Source organism: Carettochelys insculpta, chromosome 2, assembly GCF_033958435.1.
Source record: "Carettochelys insculpta isolate YL-2023 chromosome 2, ASM3395843v1, whole genome shotgun sequence".
Classification (NCBI taxonomy): domain Eukaryota; kingdom Metazoa; phylum Chordata; order Testudines; family Carettochelyidae; genus Carettochelys; species Carettochelys insculpta.
In genome coordinates this window covers 48,262,969-48,279,805 of record NC_134138.1, presented here as the reverse complement: position 1 = coordinate 48,279,805, position 16,837 = coordinate 48,262,969, and the positions used below count along the sequence as shown (strand labels likewise).

Below are 16,837 nucleotides of genomic sequence, written 5' to 3'. Positions count from 1 at the left end.
CTGGAAATAATGCCACATTCTTGCTCATATGATTCCATTTGCTTACATTTGTGAATAAAATTCAGAGAAAAAAGTGTTCAACATTCGAGTTTCGATAGAAATAACACCTGCACTGAGTATAGTGGGAGACTACAGAATGTTAATTTTCCTAACTAAATGCACTGTGCACTGTTTTATCTCATAACATGGTCAAGCACAATTCAGTTGTTGTCTCAGAATCTAGCCTGATTGACCACTACACTGTTTTGTTTTACGCTGGAGTAACTCCAATGAAACTAGGGGTTATATTGGTATAATGTAGTGCTGAATCAGACCCACAATCTTTACAGGTGCAGGGACAAATCCAGCCAGAGACTTGTAAACATCACATATATACTACATATATATACACCCTAATGCATCATGAAATATACAGCTGATATTGTCATCTCTGTACTATTTATTATTTTTAATATATCATTATTGTTAAGAGAAAACTTTCCAGCAATGTAGGTCTAATTAGAAGGTTATATAAAACTGTTTAACTACTACTAATTATCACACCAAAAGAGCAGATATATTGAAAAGCAAATTAGATTTTTAAAGTTCTTTCAGCTATGGCTATTTATTAACTAGGTATTTTAATCTGACGGCCCCTCTCTAACTTTAAAAAAAAAAAATCAACAGCTGTGCATTTATACAGAAATCTCATCATAAAAACACGAGGCCTAAACTGAGTTTTGGCAGCAACACAAAGGCGACTGCATACTTTATTTTTCTTATAGAAGACTGGCACCAGCAAGTACAAGGCACATTGTGTACATGGAAAATAAGTTTTATGAGGTGGGAGTAGCTGGATTGGTGACATTCTGGAAAATAAAAGAAATATGTTCCTTTATTCTTTCAAGGAAGGGATCAGCAAGAGTCTCATGCTGCCCTGAAAAGTGTTTCCATTGCATCAGCTGTGACATAGAAAGAGATTTCTTTGCATCAGCCTTTTCATGATTATGTCCAAGCTGATAACCTGTATACATAGAGAGCTTTTCTGGAGAAGGATCTGAAAAGTAATAAAGTGAAAATAGTCAGAGATTGAGAACTACCAAAAAAAAATTTGGGTCTGCAGGAGTATTCTGTTTTCTAGAACAGAAAGCAACCTTCTATGACAATAAATGTCACATCCAAAAGGGGTAAGTTACTTGTTTTTTTTTTTGTCAAAATTCCCCCCGACAGCCAGAGTACAAATCCACTTACACACAGATTGAATGAAACATTTCTTGTGTGATCATTTCCATTTTGCTAGTAGCATCTCCTGCAATTCTATGACACATGCACTATACCCCTCTTCTCTGCAGTCTGGAAGTGGTTCATTGTTGCAACCTGTGCTGGTACTATCCCCATTTTTCTAACTTCCTGCTAGAAGTCTTTCCAGAGCTGATGGAGATGGATTTTAAGATGGAAAACATTTTAAAATAGAAGCAACAATAACCTGAATGCCAACCAGTGAACTACATACAGTGGGCTATTTGGCCCACGAACTGTAGATCTAAAAATTAAGCGATGTCCTTTGGCTAATGGGCTATACAGGGTGGGCACAATTGTAGAAGATGCTGCTAGCAGGAAGAAAATTACTGGCTAAGAGATTTCCCATTTTGCAGCTCAACTTCTCCCCCAGTTCTGTGATGTAGGGAGGTAGCAAGTTGTGAAAAATAAGGCTAGGTCTGCACTAATGCGGAAGATCGAATTAAGATACACAACTCCACCTATGTTAATTATGTAGCTGGAGACGACGTTCTTCAGTTTACATTTCTGCCAGAGTTCCCTTACTCCTTGGTGATGGGGGTGCCCTGTGAGTTTGATTTAGAGCATCCCTGCCAAGTGTACTAAATTTAACTCCAGAAGATCAACTGCAGCAGTGTCGCTCTTCCACTGAGTGTAGACAAGCTCTTAGTCAGAAGGGGTAAAGAGACCAAATGAAAGTGAGTCATAATGGGGGTGTAAGTGTGTGGGAGTGGAGAGTGGCTGAGGCAAACCTGGTTCTGAGCCAAATAGCAGCCATCTGCAAGAGTCAGGAAAAAAACCAGCCACTGCCCCCTGCACACGAGCTTGCACCTCCACTTCCCCTCCCACCAGCCTGAGACATCCCCAGGCTCATCAACCCTTATGCTCACACACCTCCCACTGGCCTCAGCCCAGGGAGCCTCTGCCTCTCCTGCCTTAGGTTCCTGCTCCTTACCCCTCCCCTGCTAGTGAGCAGTAGCTGCTACATCTTCACATTGAGGGCCCCAACATGCAGAGTGCAAGTTGGGTGTTATGCTGGCAACACTCCAACAGTCGTGTGACCTGCACACCACAGTGGAAGCAGCTTCTGATGCTCCTGCAGCCATGGGTTAGCTATTTGTAAGTTAAGAATGAAAACACACTGGCATATTGCAACCAGCAAGGCAGGAAAATAATTGGCCAGGCCAGTTAAAAACCAGCCAGCTGGCCAGGGACCTGGCTTGTGTTTAAGGGACCAAAACCCACCATTTCCTTCATCCACCTACCATGGTTAAGAAATCACACTTCTGAGAAATAGAATACTCTGTCTCCTTGATGCAAATCAGGCCAGAGGCACAGTATGTCTTAGTGAAAGATATGGCTGCATTGGGCTTTGCTGTGTGAGAGACAGTTTCAGGGTTTTGTGCTGATGTATCTGCCCCCTTCGTTTTTGTACTTCTGTCTGAGGATGGCGACAGAAGAATTACTGCCTGTTGTCAGACTTGTAGTGCCTTCCAGGGGGCCCGTGTGGACCAGGGTGAGACTGCTTGAGCTTGGATGTACTTTCTGCCACTTCCTTATTCAGTTTTTCCAAAGAGGACAGAGCCTGTGAATTTGGATGAGCACAGGATCAGCTGGGAGCAGGCACTTGCATTGTAAGGGTATAACCAGCTGCAGCATCTAGCTGCAGAACTGAATCTTTTCATAGCCACTGAAATGTCTGCAGTGATAGCTAAACCTAGGGATATTTCCTTAAGGGGAGACAAGAGTGAAAATGGTCCTTATCATCCAGAGCCATTAGGTCACCTTACGCAGCCACTGTAGCTCTTGCAAGTCAGATAAGAGCTATGGATGCTTTGACAGTGACTTGGGAAGCCTCAAAAGCTTTTCTGATGGTGATCACCATGTTTCTGTTGGTTGTAACTTTGGGAGGGGATGGGTGGGAAAATCCCCTTCTGAAGGGCTCATCAGATCCTTCATTAATGATGTTTTCTCAGCATCTACCATTAGTGGTTCTGTAATGGTATTGTTTGGCTTTTGCATTTTATGCTATCTAAGTGTGTGGCTTTTTATATGCTTACGCTTGTCAGAATACTCCTATTCAGCCCCTATTACATCTTCAAGGAAAGGGTGCAACAGAATTGCTGTCTCAGGCTGGGATTTCCCTTTTAGCATTTCATCTAATATCTTACCATGCTGAATCTGTGTGGCAGATGCCATTTTTACACATAGTATCAAATCTCTTTACTGTTTTCCATTCTTGTCCTTGTCACAGCCTGAATCAGGAAGGTCTGTCTCCTCAGGAGAGGAGGAAGAGTCCAAGTCACAGAATGAAATCTTAGATCTTTAATATTTTCTCTTTCCCATTTTGTGTTTCCTGTGGATTTTTTGTCTTTTTCCTTGGTTTGCAGGCATCCTTGCACAGCAGTGTCCTGGGCATCATCTGTGAGTTCACTGTTCAAGTCCCACAGCTTGTGGGATGCGGACTCCTTGTAAGAATCCGCCAATTCATCCTAGGGAGAAGCAGAGCAGTGTCGGAGTGCTGCTTCTGTCTACAGAGCTTCAAAATCTTGTGATGAGGAAGGAATGACTTTAGATCTCTTATGAGGCTTTTCTTCCATCCCAGGATTTACCCCAAGCTGATGGGGTAACAACCTTTTCACTCTCAAAATGCTCAGAAGCACCTGAATGGGTTTTCTGGAGTGGAACTGCAACTCCCCGGTGACGAGGGGTGTGCTGACATGCCAATCCGACTCTGAGCTCTGGCCATGAAAGGGCTAGCTGGCTGTGAACAAGTGGGGTCTGTAATGCTGCCTCAGATGTAGAACACTACTTTGGTGTCATCTGGTGTTTGCAGGAAAACTCTGCCATTGCTCGAGGGGAGGCAGTCCCATGTGGAAGATGCTGCAGCAACCAATCTGGGTGAGACCACCATACTTCCAATTACCCAATCCAGGGGGATGAGGAGGAGAAGAGAGAAGTTGCTCACTAATGTTCAAACAGCTAATTAAAAGTATAGATGGTAAAGGATATGTCTGGGAGCAAAGCAACACACTACACACAGGACAGGAAAAAGAGAAGGTTCACAGGGGAAAGGGAGGCATTAGGAATATCACTGAAAGCGGAACTCTATCATCCCTGGCATGGGGCAGGCAGAAACTAGAGCTCTGTTCTCGCTTCCTTCTGCTGACTGTTTCTATGTACTTTTCCGGTTTTAGAAAGTAGCCTTGCTCCAGATGCTTGTCTGTATTTTGGCCATTAACAGACTTTCGGCGAGATCCTCAATTAATATAAGCTGATATAGTCCCAGTGAAGTTAATAGTACACTGATCCCTTGCTTTACGAGCACAATTGGTTCCCAACTTTCTGCTCACAGGCAGAAACTTGTAAGAGGGACACTAAATTACTATTAAATTGCATGTAAAAGTCTCTGATTAGTTCCTTGGGCTCCCAACTTGGGGGAGGAGTGGCAGCAGGTGGAGCTGCTTTTGAAAGGTAAGTGAACCTTGGGTTGGGGAGGGCTAAAGGCTGGGGGTAGTTTAAGGCTGTGAGCAGGAGGGACGGTTAAAATCTGGTGGCAGGTTTGTGGGGGGTGGTCAGGCTGATGTGGTTTGGGGCGGGGGGTTGAGCTGCGGGGCCATGGGGGTCAGGCGGCAGGGGCTGGGGCTGGCTGTGGGACAGTAAGGGGGCCTGGCTGCCGCGCTTTGGGCCCGTGGGGGTCTGGCTGTGGGGGGAAGGGGAGGAGTCTGGCCATGGGGGTTACAAGCGACTGCGGGAGGTACTAGCGGCAGTGGGGTCTGGCCGCGGGGCCGGCAGGGGTGTGGGGCTGCGGGGGGGTGTTCAGGCGGCCGCAGGGCCGCGGAAGGGTCTAGCCGCAGGGGGTACAAGCGGCGGGGGGGTCTGGCCATGGGGGGTGTACAGGCCACTGCAGGGCTGGCAGGGGTGTTGGGCTGCGGGGCATACAGGCGGACGTGGGGTCTGGCCGCAGGGCCGGCAGGGGGTACAGGCGGCGGGGATGGGGGTTAAGTCTGTGGGGGTGGTGTGGTTTAGGGCTGCAGAGGGGTGTCAGGCGGTGGGGTGGTCTGGCTGCCGGGCCAGCAGGGGTGTCAGGCTGCCGTGGTTTGGGACTGCGGGGCCGTGTGGAGTACAGGTGGCAGTGGGGTGTCAGGCTGCGGGGCCAGCAGGGGGGTCAAGCTGAAGCAGGTTGGGGCTGCGGGGCTGGCGGGGGGGCAGTCTAGGGGGGTTGGAGCCGCAAGGAGGTGGGTAAGGCTTGTATGAGCGGGGAAAGTTCACTCGTAGAGTGAACTAGGGAAGGTAAGTGTGTCCGCGTTTAAGCGAGTACTCGTAAATGAAGTACTCATTTAACGAAGGATGAGTGTACTACAGTAATTTACACCACTTGATAATCTAGTCCCTTGTATGTATCATTTAATCAGTCTTCCTCTTGCTTCTTTCTTTCTCTGAGTTTCATAATCTTGCCTGATAAACCAACCAGGGCAAATTGGTTATTAAGGATTTAGGAGGCTGTTAAAAGCAGAGTTCATTAGTTCAAGGAATGAATCTTCTCATCTTCAGCTGATGAAAAAGAGTACTGTGGACTTGAAAAAAAACAGGCATAAGGCAATGTCATGAAGATCCAATAAAAAATTTCATTATTTTAATCCTGTTGCAGCAGATGTCAGGTTTTTTTTTACATAAGGTTTGTCACTGGAAAGGGATGTACCAACCCTGCCAATACCAAAGAGACAAAGAACAGAAAACTCACTTTGATGGTCTTTCTTTCCCATACAGCTGCACTCAAGGAGGTCATGGGTAACACAGCTGGAATCTTCATGTAAGATAAAGAGATTTCTAAGTTCCTCAATGGAAAAACGGATGTGTTCAGATGTCTTGGAAACATCTACAACTGCCCCAGAAAGGCCTTGCTTGCTGATCTGTCTCTGATACATCTTTTCTTCTATTGAACCTACATTGAAAAATAAATATACATAAGATTAATTTTAGACAGTATTTCTAACAGTAGACTCTAATTATTTCATAACTACATAATTGGAAATGCTGGAGTACTACCTTCTGTTACTGAAAGGATAATCAGAGCAAAGCAAAAGGTATGTGTTTATGGCTTTTGCATCCATGTGGTGTCTTTCTACATCTTCAGTGACCAATACTTATGCAAATACCTTTATATTCCAAAATTATTTCCATAAGTGTCCCCCCTCCATTCTTACGCTTATCAAGATTTGCTTCCCTGTAGGCTATGTTAGAGTAATAATTACATTTATAATATTTCTGACCTGTAGTTAGCAGTCTGTAAATATGCACAGTGTTTTTCTGACCATCTCTCCAAACCCTGGCCATTGCCTAAAGGAAAAAAAAATTCGCAAAGATGTTATTTCAATCTCACTTAAAGAATACTAGCCAAAATATTACTCTTTGCTAATCAAGTTCTTAGCACACTAGCTTTCTAAGGGGACACCATCAAAATAAAATTTTCCAAAATATTGTATTTGTGTTACTTTTAAATCTTAGATTCTTAAATCTGAATTATTATTAAAATCTAGTTTATTTCTACCATTTGCTCTCACCCTGCTTAGGTTACCACATGAGAATAGGCTAGTCCATTTCATTTCTGTTAACCCTATTTTCACTTGTGGTTTTCAGGTATTGGCATGACTTGTGTTGAATTTAGGTTTCAAATACTGGGCACAAGTATTTAAGTTCTTCATCCCCCACCCCTAAAATGCTCTTTTTCTAATTTTATAAACACCATGAAAACACGTCCATACTGACTGGGTTTGGAAAATCAGCCTTTGCACAAAACCACTGAATCTTAAAAAAAATTATGGGACAGTGTCCATTTAAGTGAAACTCTGGCAACAATTTAAGGGTCACGTACATATTCAGCAAATGTGCACACAGCACAAGTTTCAGTATTTAGCGGGCTGTAATATTTGTGGCTGATATTACAAGACTCTTTCAAGCAATGTGACAAATGACCACATGATGGCACTGCTGAAAGCAGGGTGCCTCTGGGTTCCACTCAGATGAGAGGCAATTTGCATTACTGTGCCATCTGAGGTAATGTATTAAATTGTAAGAAAATATTTTTAAAAGACATAAGAAGTCTTCTGCAAGCACACTTATGCCAGATAAAATACCTCCAACTACAGAGCAACTGCAATCATTGCAAGCATAGCAGACTATTTTTTCTTGCTGCCATTTGGTTATGCCCCTTTCACGAGGGCTGCTTGGGACCCCTTAGCTCAGCTTCCTCCTCATCAGTGCATACCACAGCAATTTTAATATGACTTAGAAAACCTAAGAGAGCTATCCTACTAGCAAATTCAGACAACAGAAGACCAGGCCTTATGAAAGAAACCCCCCAGGAAACCTGACATTTTTTCCCTTACGCTTTATGTTCCTCATTTATCTTGATCAAGTGCTCTAATTTAAGTTTACCCTGAATATTCAAACTGGAGACAAGCATCTCCTGAATTAATGTCACAATACTGATTGCTATGGATAACAAAGCCACATGGAAATTCTGCAGATGTGGTTCTGATACGAAGATTTAAACAATTTGCCAGATAACCTTTGCATCCTTTTCCCCCATAACTGGACTTATCTAGATGCAATATTCAATCATGGGCCAGTGACAGGTTTAAGGTCTGATATTTAGAAACAATCTCTTCATCAGTTAAAACCTCAGCCCACTCCCCATCTCTGACATACACAACTGTATCAAACCTGGATATCTGTGGCTGGATTCCAGTCAATATCATATAGAATTAAGTGAGATGCTCCAATGAGGTTCAGGCCTACACCGCCTGCCTTTGAACTCAGCAAAAAGATAAACGCTGAACAGAATTTACTATTAAAACTATCCACAATCTGTTGCCTCTGGGAGATAGGAGTGTGTCCATCCAGTCTCGTGTAAGAATAGCCATAATGTTTGCACATTTCTTGCAAAATATTTAGTGTTTGGGTATAATTAGATACCAAGACAATTCTGTCAATCAGAGAAATAAAAAAGAACTTGTTATGTTGTGCATAAGTAGTTAAATTCAACGAACCAATATGCTATAAATATACACTGTAGACAAGTGAAGAAATCAAAGTTCAGACAAAAATTACAAATCAGCTGGATTTTACTCAACTCTCTTGAAAAATGAAATATTTGGTATTGCAAATAAAGACACATCAGACCTACTGTGAAGCATTCAAATACATTATTTTTTCCAGTAGGATTTTGCTTATAGTACTAACAGGATCAACCACAGAGATAGGCTTCGAACATTTCAACTTACACAACTTAGCCTACATCTGCATTACTGTGGATGATCGACCGCTCACTTTCCGGGGTCAATGTTGACCTTGTAACTCCTCGTGAGCCATTAGGATTAAGGAAGGTTGATGGGAGGAGTGCTCCTCCCATTGACCTTCCTCTGTGAAGACAGGCATGGAAGTTGACAGCTGAGAAGTCAATTTTTACTACACAATTGGCATAGCTAAAATCGTGCATCAGCTGTCGACTGCTATGTCTAGTGTAGGCACAGCCTTAGGTCTTTTAAGAGGACTTATATTTGACTGAGGAGGGTGTTGCCAGACATATTAACTAATGTATACGGCTCCACATAAAGAAGGAACTTCTGTGAACACCACCACACAATCTGGCTGTGTCTAGACTAGCCCCCAACTTCGAAGGGGGCATGGTAATTAGGGTGTTGGGAGATTACTAATGAAGACAACAGCTCCCTTTGTGTTGACATACGGGAGAGTGCTTCTTTCTAACATTCTCCTTTGAAAGGCACTTACAGACAGCTAACAATCTCCTAAAGTGAAGCAAAAGGCAAACCTTGAATGACAGCTAGTTGTAAACCTGGCCATACAAGAGAGAGCTCGATCTAGTAATTAAAAAATATTTTACTGAATATTTTAAAATACTGAGCACATTAAATGATTGCCCAGAGGGATACAAAGTACTGGGAAGTCTATGCCACTACCAAGCAGTATGTCTTGGAACAGCGCCTGAGACATCTGCTTAGGTGATAGAGCTCAGCACGAAAAAAAAAAGAAACCAGGTATTTGCCCAGAATTAACAAACTTAGACAAGCAGCCACCAACTGTAACTCCTATGTCAGTAATTTAGCAAGAGGCAAACCTATCAAGTAGAATACATGTACTTACGAGTAAATTATGCTTGGTATCTGTTGGGGAGCAACAGATCCCTTAGAGTGAATATGTTGGCATCATGCTTATATGAAAACAAAGGGGGCTAATCAAAGGGATCATCTAAATTCACAAGTAGATAATACAGGTTGAATCTCTGAAATCCAGGATTCACTAGTCCAGCAACAGCTGTGGTCCAGAAGGACCACAGATGTTGCTGAACGAGAGAACCCCAGTGGCTGGGAGTGGGGGAACAGCTGGGAGTCCGCCAGCTGGGAGCCTTGGCTGGGGTCAGGCAGCCACAGCTCAGCCATCGGCAGGGCAGCAAACTACACCGTGAAGCTGGTGGTGGGATACCAGGAAGCTGGTGGCTGGGAAGCCAAGGGCGCATAGCTGTGGTGCTAGAGATGGGAGGCCACGCCTGTGGCTGGGGAGGCAGCAGCCCATGGCAGAGGCTGGGGAGTCCTGGACAGGGCCAGGAAGCCAATGCAGGAAACCCTCGATATAATGGACTAATGGGGGGGAATGTTGTCTGCTACTGTCAAAATTATATGCGAGGGCTTACCTGCCCACCCACCTCTGCTGGACTACCCCAGCCCTCACCTTCTCCCCCGCACCCAGAAAGAAAGAACACCTGCCACTCATCAGAGCTGCTGGACCCTGCTGCGTCGCTGGGGGCACCTAGCAGTGCAGCTGGAGGCTCCCCGCCGCAAGGCTGGAGCCTCTTCGCTGCACACAGCTGGAGGTGCCCCACCACATAGCTGGAGCTGCTTCGCCACATGCGGCTGGCACACCTGGCCACGCAGCTGCAGTCACCTCGCTGCACGTGGCTGGAGGCATCGTGCCACGCGGCTGGAGCAGCCCTGCTGCGTGTGGCTGAAAGTGCTCCACTGCGTTGCCGGAGCCGCTTCGCTGTGTGCAGCTGGAGGGGCCACCGCACGGACTGAAGGAGCCATCATCAAAGCCTCCACATATGCATGGCGGCTCCGGCAGAGGAGGTGGTGGCTCCTCCAGGCTGCACCAACGGTAAGTCCTTTAACTATTTTTTGGGGAGGAGGATTTTATGGACCCCAGCGGATTTCAGGAACAACGGACATCCCCCTATTGTTCCCCAAGTCCACTAAATCAGATCCATAAAAATCTAGAGTTTACTGCGGTGGGGAGCTGTGGCTGTGAGCCTTGAAGGGCCTGGGCTGATGGTCAGGAGCGAGCCAACAGCTAGAAGGGGAGCCAGGCCAGAGGCCAGCAGGGGAGCATTGACTTCCTCTGGTCTGGCAAAATCCATGGTTCAGGATCACTCAGGTCCTGAGGCTGCCAGACCAGGGGGGTCCAACTTGTATTTCTTATCTACCTTTCCTTCTCTCTCACCTTTCAGAAGGCCTTAGCTCACGAATTGTCTCCAACAGTTTTGCCAGCACCTGCAATTTTCCTGAGTCAGTTTCAGTGAAAGTGGTAGAGGTATAATCTTCTGGAAAAATCTCTCTTAAACCTTCATAAAGATTGGATTCATCACATTCTTCAGAAGTTGAATTACTTTCTTTTTCCTGTTAAAAAGATTCAAGTGTGACAGATGCATGGCTTTCTGAAAACGCACTTTAAAAAGCTGAGTCAGCACAGTCAGTATTTTCATCATGATTACAGGAAGCATCAGAGAGGGGAAAGACCAAGAACCAGCATACGTTTGTTCATTACATCTAAGCCATCTGGCTAGTGACTTCACATCATTATCTCTAATACAATTTTTACAACCCATTATTATAAAATTTAGCTTGATTCTATACCTTAATACACTGTCTCATCTACAGCTGAATAGAACATAGCAAAGAAAATACTATTGGTTCACTCCTGTTTCTTTGATTTAAAAGCAGAACCAGAAGAGGTGTAAACTAATGCTTCGTGTTCCCCACTGCATCTTATGCCAGTTTATTACAGAGCTCTACAAGCATTTATTGTTGAGAAAAACGTTCTCTTCCCAACTACAGATTAAGTTTCTGGGCTGAGAGGATGATATCAAAGAGATAATGGAGCTAGAATGAAGAGGCAGAGGAAAAATGGTAAAATCACATCGCTACAGCCTAATAATAGTTATATCAGTGTAATAAAAAATTACAATAATAAAGACAACTTGTGTTTTTATAAATCTCTCCATTCCATTGATTTCTATAGAAGTTAAGCTTTCATCGTTGGGAAAAAAAAGTTTATAGCATTTACAGTTGTGAAGCAAATTTACTGAACTAAGTATTTACTCTGTTACAGACACAAACTGTAACTCCTGAGTTCTTGCAGTAGGTTTATACTTCCTCTATTCATCTTGATTGGATGTTGACTCCAAAGCAGAAGTCCCCAACTGTGGAGCACCTCCCCTCTTCCCTAGACCTCCCAACTCCAAATCACTTTTGCACCCTTCCCTCCTTGCCCATAACCCACATCCCCAGCTCACTCCTGCACCTCACACCACCATCCCAGCCTGTTCCCTGGCAGCTCCCTCCAGCTCACTGAACCCCTCACTTTTGGCCCCATCCCAGAGCCTAGGGAGGCCCCACTAAAATCTACTAGCCCCAGTCCTCCAAAAGTGTTAACCCAGCCCTGGGGTAAGACCTGAGCCTCGGTGCCACTCCCTCCCCACCTCACCATGGGTTTAGAGCTTGAGGGAAGTGAGGTGAATGTCTATTTTTCCTGCTTCTCAGTTGTGAGGGTCATACTGTAAGGTGTTTCTTTCTCCTCACTTGGGGCCAAGTCAATGAGCGGGTAATTTGTTTTGTTTTGTTTCTCACTTGTGTGTGGCCCCCAACTGATTTTTCTTTTGGTCATTGGCTGCTGACCCAAAAAAGGTTCCCCACCATTGCTGCAGACAATCCCTAAGAGGTGTTTGTCTAACCTGTTTTCAAAAACCAATCACAGTGATTCCGCAACCTCCCTTGGAAACCTGTTCCAGTTTAACCATTTCTCAGATCTCATTTTTGGTAATAAAGTCTTTCCAACCAATGTCCTCAAAGCACTAATTTTTGAAAGCACCGAGAGCTTTATGTCAAACATTTTAGTAGCTCTCCTGTTCTCACAGCCATATGTTAGCCCCAAGATTATATTTTAAGTGAAAATTCCAAAATTTATTGTGGTGCTACATATCTTCAATTTTTTTCCATACATTAAGGAGCTATGGAGATGATGTGGGTTCCATCCCACTCCTTTATGACCCTCCTTCCAAGGTCTCCATTAGCTAATATGGTTCTGCCCAGGTAGATGAACTGGTGTACCTTATTGATATTTTTGCCATTGAAGCTGATATTACTGCTTGGCACTTAAGTTGCAAGGGCGTTTGTTTTAGCATATCTGATTTTGAACCCTGCTTTGCCTGCTATTTTTGTACAGGTATGTGTTTTCTTAGCTTTGGGAGTAGGGATGCAGCAGAGGTCAGGATGTGGGTGGTTGTGCCTAGTGATTGAACTAGGAGTCACACCTACTAGCTAGAGCAGGAGTTGGTAGGCAGGAATAGGAGTCCAGGATCAGAGCCAGAGTCAAGGGGCAGAGCTGGAGTCAAAAATGTGAGCCAGAAGTTAGAGGTTGGTTACCTTGAAGGCAGCACGACAGGAGTAAGGCTGGTTGCAAAAAGCAGAGAGGAGTTTGAGGCAGGAACAAGGTTGGAGAAAACCTGGAAACAAGCAGGTATAGGAGCTTTCAGCTCTGAGCAGCCACCAAATTACGGCTGCTAGACTAAGGAACAGTCTTCTGACATTTCCTGCCGATGAGGCAGCCCTGCTGCAGACTAATTGAATTAATTAGGTTGCCCAGAAAGTGGCTTGGCTGAAGGGCCTGATACACAACACTCCTGTGCCCCAGGGTACCTTATAGAAGCCTCAGGTCTGGTTTCGTGGCATATTTCCATGGGAACTCTTGCAATAGGTTCTGAGCATGAATATTCTATACTTATTCCCAAGACTGCTTGTCCAGAGTGCAGCCTTCCCAGTCCATGGGGTACTGAAGTCTCCCTCTAACTCACCAGGAGTCAAGGATTTGGTGCACCAAGTATTTCTCCAGTCCCCAGACTAATATGAATGGTAGGGTTGCAGCAGTCTGAGTATGGATCACTGGTGTAGGCCTTCAAAAGTGAGTTGTGAAAGATGGGGGTGGTTCTTCAAGGCCGTGAGCAGCTATAATGCAATGACTATTTGATTTACCTGTTCTATAGCACAGCAGGGAAGCCAAACGCCCCTATGGTAATTCAGAAGACAGCAAAAATATCACTCCAGTTTCACTTGACTTTTTCCATTTTCTCCTTAGTCTGTGAGTGGTAGACAGAGAGGCAAGAGACTTGATGCCAAGAAGTCTGAGAAATTCCAGCCAGAACTGAGAAATGAACTGGGGTCCCTAGTCCAATATGATTCTTACTATATAAAAATAAAAATGTCCATACGGGGTCAGACCGGTGCTCCCAGTATCCTGTCTTCTCACTGTGGCCAATGCCAAGTGCTTCAGAGGGAAAGACCAGAACAAGCAATAAAGTGGTCCATCCCCTGTCATCCACTCTCAGTTTCTGGCAAAAAGAAATGAGAGTGTTGCAGTGTGTGTTACTGCATCCCTGCCCATCCCGGCTAAAAGCTATTGATGGACCTTATCCTCAAGGAACCCTCCTAGTTCTTTCTTGAACCATTCTATTATTTGGGCCTTCACATCCCCCTGCCAAGGAGTTCCACAAGATGATTCTGCATTGTGTGAGGAAATACTTCCTTTTGTTCCTTTTAAATCTGTTGCTTATTAATTTCATTGGGTGACCCCTAGTTCTTCTGATGTGAAGGAGTAAATAATATTTCATTATTCACTTTCTCCACACCAATCAAGACTTTTAGAGACTTCTCTGACATCCCCATCTTAGTTGTCTCTTTTCCAAGCTGAGAAGTCCCAGTCTTTTTAATTTCTCCTCATGTGGAAGCTATTCCATATCCCTTACGATTTTTGTTGCCCTTCTCTGTATCTTGTCCAATTCCAATATATCTTTTTGGAATCAGGAAACCACATGTGTGCTCAGCATTCAAGAAGTGGGCATATAGTGGTGGCATTGTGATATTTTCTGCATTACCTATCCCTTTCATCATGGTTCCTAACAATCTATAAGCTTTTTTATTTTGAGGGGCCGGGGGAAGCTAACACTGCATACTGTGCAGATGTTTTCAGAGAAGTATCTGAAATAACTCCAAGATCTTTCTTGAACTGTAACTGACAATTTAGACCCCTCACCATTTCATACAGAAAACATAATCCAACTCTACACTGTGCACTACTTTGCTTTTAATAACATTGACTTTCATTTGCTATTGTGTTGTCCAATTACACAATAGTTTTGGTAAGCCAGGGTAGCAGAAGGCATTTGCTAGGAAGAGCTGAGCTGTCTCCTATGCTATAGGAATAGCATACCACAGGATTAAGTGTACCATCTTTATCATGAGATTAATGGCAATTAGGATTGCTGGGAGTGTAGCAGTTACACAATGAAGTCCATTTATGTAACACCAAGGCTGCAGAGTGTGGAAGAGGCTGGAGCAGACTATGAAATTTTGATCATGGGTTCTTAGTAGGGGTGCAAAAGCCATAGGACCTAATATAATGCCTGACACATCAAGCAGGCATGGCCACTAGAAGCCCCTCAAGACTAGATGTTAGGACTTGAATTAGCTAAAATGGTCTACAAGTGGTAAATCATGACATAGTTTCAATATCTAAAGCCCAGGCTGATCCTTTGGAACATAAATACAACCTTTTCAGTAGAGGAGGCTGGTCTGTAATTAGAAGTCAGAATTGGATTGGGAACACGTATTATTCTGTGTTGTAAATGGGCCATAGGGGACCAGGAAGTGGATGGATGACATCAGATGGCTGCAGATACTGACAAAGTTGGACACCTTAGCTGCGTCTACACGTGCACGCTACTTCGAAGTAGCGGCAGTAACTTCGAAATAGCGCCCGTCGCGGCTACACGTGTTGGGCGCTATTTCGAAGTTGAAATCGACGTTAGGCGGCGAGACGTCGAAGTCGCTAACCCCATGAGGGGATGGGAATAGCGCCCTACTTCGACGTTCAACATCGAAGTAGGGACGTGTAGACGATCCGCGTCCCGCAACATCGAAATAGCGGGGTCCTCCATGGCGGCCATCAGCTGGGGGGTTGAGAGATACTCTCTCTCCAGCCCTTGCGGGGCTCTGTGGTCACCGTGTGCAGCAGCCCTTAGCCCAGGGCTTCTGGCTGCTGCTGCTGCAGCTGGGGGTCCGTGCTGCATATACAGGGTCTGCAACTAGTTGTTGGCTCTGTGTATCTTGCACTGTTTAATGAAAGTGTGTCTGGGAGGGGCCCTTTAAGGGAGCGACTTGCTGTTGAGTCCGCCCCGTGACCCTGTCTGCAGCTGTGCCTGGCTCCCTTATTTCGATGTGTGCTACTTTGGCGTGTAGACGTTCCCTCGCTGTGCCTATTTCGATGTCGGGCTGCGCAACGTCGAAGTTGAACATCGACGTTGCCGGCCCTGGAGGACGTGTAGACGTTATTCATCGAAATAGCCTATTTCGATGTCGCAACATCGAAATAAGCTACTTCGAAGTAGCGTGCACGTGTAGACGTAGCCCTTGAGCGTAGTGGCAGAGTGATCTTCACCAGGTTGAGATACTTGTTTTTGTGGGCTAAGTCATCCACCGTCCTGTTTCTCATCCTTAGATTACAATGAAGAAGCAAGTCAAGAAGAGGGAACAGCCGACCTGGCACTGGTTAAGGCAGCTCCAGAGCCATATGAGGCTCTTTAAGGATTTCTTTGTGGCTCCCAACGCTAGACTTGCAAAGTTAAAAAATAATAAAAAATAAAAAGCTACCTTGAGATTGTTTTCGATAAATGGTGAACGTCTAAAAGCCCAACAACGAACAACTTACATCTAAATAGTGAACGATATGTGATCTCAAAACGTTGGATAAATCCCCCTTTAATATCTGCAGTGCATTGTGGGATATGATACATATCTGTGTTTTGATCATGTTGCTAATAAAGCCTTGATTTTGAAAAGGAAACTTGTGGCATTCTTGCTGTGAAGGTCAACAGACATTTTAAGAAAGAAAACTGAAATTAAACATGAAATAAAATTGGCATAATTAAAGTGGGGTTTGAATGGCTTCAAAAAGGAGGAAAATCAAAGATGAAAATAGAAAATTTCACACTGAATGGACCAAATCTTTTGCATTTATATCAAGTTCATCTGGGTTCCCTTTATGTCTCACTTGCAATGAAAAATTCACCACCAACAAAAAAAATAGCAACCTCAAGAGAATATGGAAAAAGTTGGTGAACGTACTGCAGTAAACATGCATTGTATTACAAATCATTGTGTGTGTGGTTCTTAAAATAAGGGTTACCAAAAGTATGATTTGATGTTATTATGGACCATCTCGCATTCACATGCAT

At 44.4% G+C, this 16,837-nt stretch overlaps 1 protein-coding gene across 1 annotated transcript in view; it reads right to left on the bottom strand.

The window, feature by feature from the left end:
- Nucleotides 1-775: 775 nt before the first annotated feature.
- The window catches only part of RAD54B (RAD54 homolog B), a 128,332-nt gene continuing 112,270 nt past the window's right edge, over nt 776-16,837 (bottom strand). Inside the window, exons 12-16 of the mRNA XM_074985699.1 lie at nt 10,774-10,949; nt 7,984-8,245; nt 6,531-6,597; nt 6,002-6,202; nt 776-1,036 (exon numbers count right to left, since the gene is read on the bottom strand). Of these exons, the coding sequence (XP_074841800.1) occupies nt 816-1,036; nt 6,002-6,202; nt 6,531-6,597; nt 7,984-8,245; nt 10,774-10,949 (927 nt within the window). The 3' untranslated portion in view covers nt 776-815. The remainder of the gene's footprint in view (nt 1,037-6,001; nt 6,203-6,530; nt 6,598-7,983; nt 8,246-10,773; nt 10,950-16,837) is intronic.